This window comes from Petaurus breviceps, unplaced genomic scaffold (genome assembly GCF_028583685.1).
Source record: "Petaurus breviceps papuanus isolate PSGF00001 unplaced genomic scaffold, PetGlider_PUasm1.0 90667, whole genome shotgun sequence".
In the NCBI taxonomy this organism is placed as follows: Eukaryota; Metazoa; Chordata; class Mammalia; order Diprotodontia; family Petauridae; genus Petaurus; species Petaurus breviceps.
The window spans coordinates 5885789-5887609 of record NW_027187302.1 but is presented as its reverse complement, the minus strand read 5'-3'; the positions used below and the strand labels follow the sequence as shown (position 1 = coordinate 5887609).

The following is a 1821-nucleotide window of genomic DNA, read 5'->3' as shown; positions in this document are numbered from 1 at the left end:
CTATCTAACTAAATGTCATACTCTGGGCAATGGTATTAATAAGACAGCTCTACAATTAAATGTTAGTCACCTTCCTGCCAACTTGTACTAAAGAAAGCCAAGCATTATCTTCATGCTACAAGAAACCACTTCCCCAAACATGTAAATATTTTAGTATATATTTTATTTATATAATAATGCATTTTATATACTATACTGCTCTTTGGTTTCTAATAGCTTATATGTCAATCATTCCAGTCAGTTTAGTCATCTTCTTCAGTCCCAATGGTATCTGTTGGCACTGGTTCCATAGAAGGTGTATCATTGAATCTTACTGAGCTCTCTTCAGAATGCGCCTCTGAAAAAGAGCCTTTTGTTGCCCAGAATGTTTTTACAGTACTCCTAAAATTAAGAAAAAAGCAGGAATTAAATCTAAGACTAAGTGGCTTTGATTTCATACTTTCTCCTATCTGCCATGAGCTCTTTCATTCATTATGTGTGTGCATATGAATGCATCTCTATGCCTATAAAGATATTAAACTAAAAATGTGGGGATTATAGATTTTAAAATAGAATAGATCTTAGGGGGCATCTAGTCCCATCCCCTTGATTTGAATTTAAAGAAACAGATTGAGAGAGGTTGTGACTTGCCCCATTTCACAGGAAGTAAGTGGTAGAGCAGGAATTTGAACATAGATCCTCCATCTCCAAATCCATCACTCCTCCATTGTGCTATACTGCTTTCAGATGGGGCAGAATTAAAAATGTGCACAAACATCTACCTAGTCAGATATCCAGAGGACAAATGGGAGGTAAGCTAAAGAAAACTGAATTATCACTATTTGTTGTTTAGTTGTTTCATTCGTGTCCAACTCTTTGTGACCCCATTTGGGGTCTTCTCAACAATGAAACTAGAGTGGTTTGCCCTTTCCTTCTTGAGCCCATTTTTCAGATGAAGAAACTGAGGCAAACAGGATGAAGTGCTTTTCCCAGGGTGACACAGCTAGTAAGTATCAGAGGTCACTCAGGTCTTCCTGAATACAGGCCTGGCGGTTAATCCTCTGGCCCACCTAAGGTTCAAGAATATCACTATGGTGGCCCATTAATTCACAAGACACAATATATAATATGAGGGGCAGTAATAATGCTAAAGATTGTAGGTGTCTTTTCACAAATAAGCATGGTATTGGTAATAGAAAAAGTGAACAAAAAAATCTAGTCAAGAAGACTGAGAGTTGAGATATTCCAATAAAAGGGTAGACCTCAGTCAAAAGTAGTGGAACAGTATTACATATCCTGAGGAGATACTCATTGAGCATATGTACAAATCAGAGGGATAAAGGTGGAGAACATTTGCATAACAATCAATACAGAGAGAAAGAGAAGTAGGATCATGGTAAGAGTATAATGGACCATCCAAAAAAGAGAAATTGTTAGTAAGTTCCAGAAACACAGCACAGAATTATGATATTGTAGTAATAAGAAGCTGGATTTTCTGGGCTTCTACTAGAAACAGAGCAAACAACAAGGTTTTGACTTTCCTTACTGAATATCTCATCCTTCAAAAGTCGGAGTAAGCAATGAAGGAAATTACTATTTTGGACCTAATTCTGACCAATAAGAAAGAACCAACTTCTAAAATAAAAATGATATGTACATTGAGAACAAAAACCCACTTCATCTGACAGTTCTTCGTAAATAGAAGCTGAGAGCTGAGAATCATTTGGCATGTAACCTTGGTTTTATAGAGTGTGAATTTTGAAAGGAGAGAAAGGAAGAAAGGAAGAAAGGAAGAAAGGAAGAAAGAAAGAAAGAAAGAAAGAAAGAAAGAAAGAAAGAAAG

The 1821-nt window shown here is 36.3% G+C and overlaps 1 protein-coding gene across 1 annotated transcript in view; it reads right to left on the bottom strand.

Moving 5' to 3' along the window:
- Window positions 1-224: 224 nt before the first annotated feature.
- Window positions 225-1821, bottom strand: part of SPACA1 (sperm acrosome associated 1) — a 45486-nt gene continuing 43889 nt past the window's right edge. The window contains 1 exon segment of the mRNA XM_069065162.1: window positions 225-381. Within this exon segment, the coding sequence (XP_068921263.1) occupies window positions 225-381 (157 nt within the window).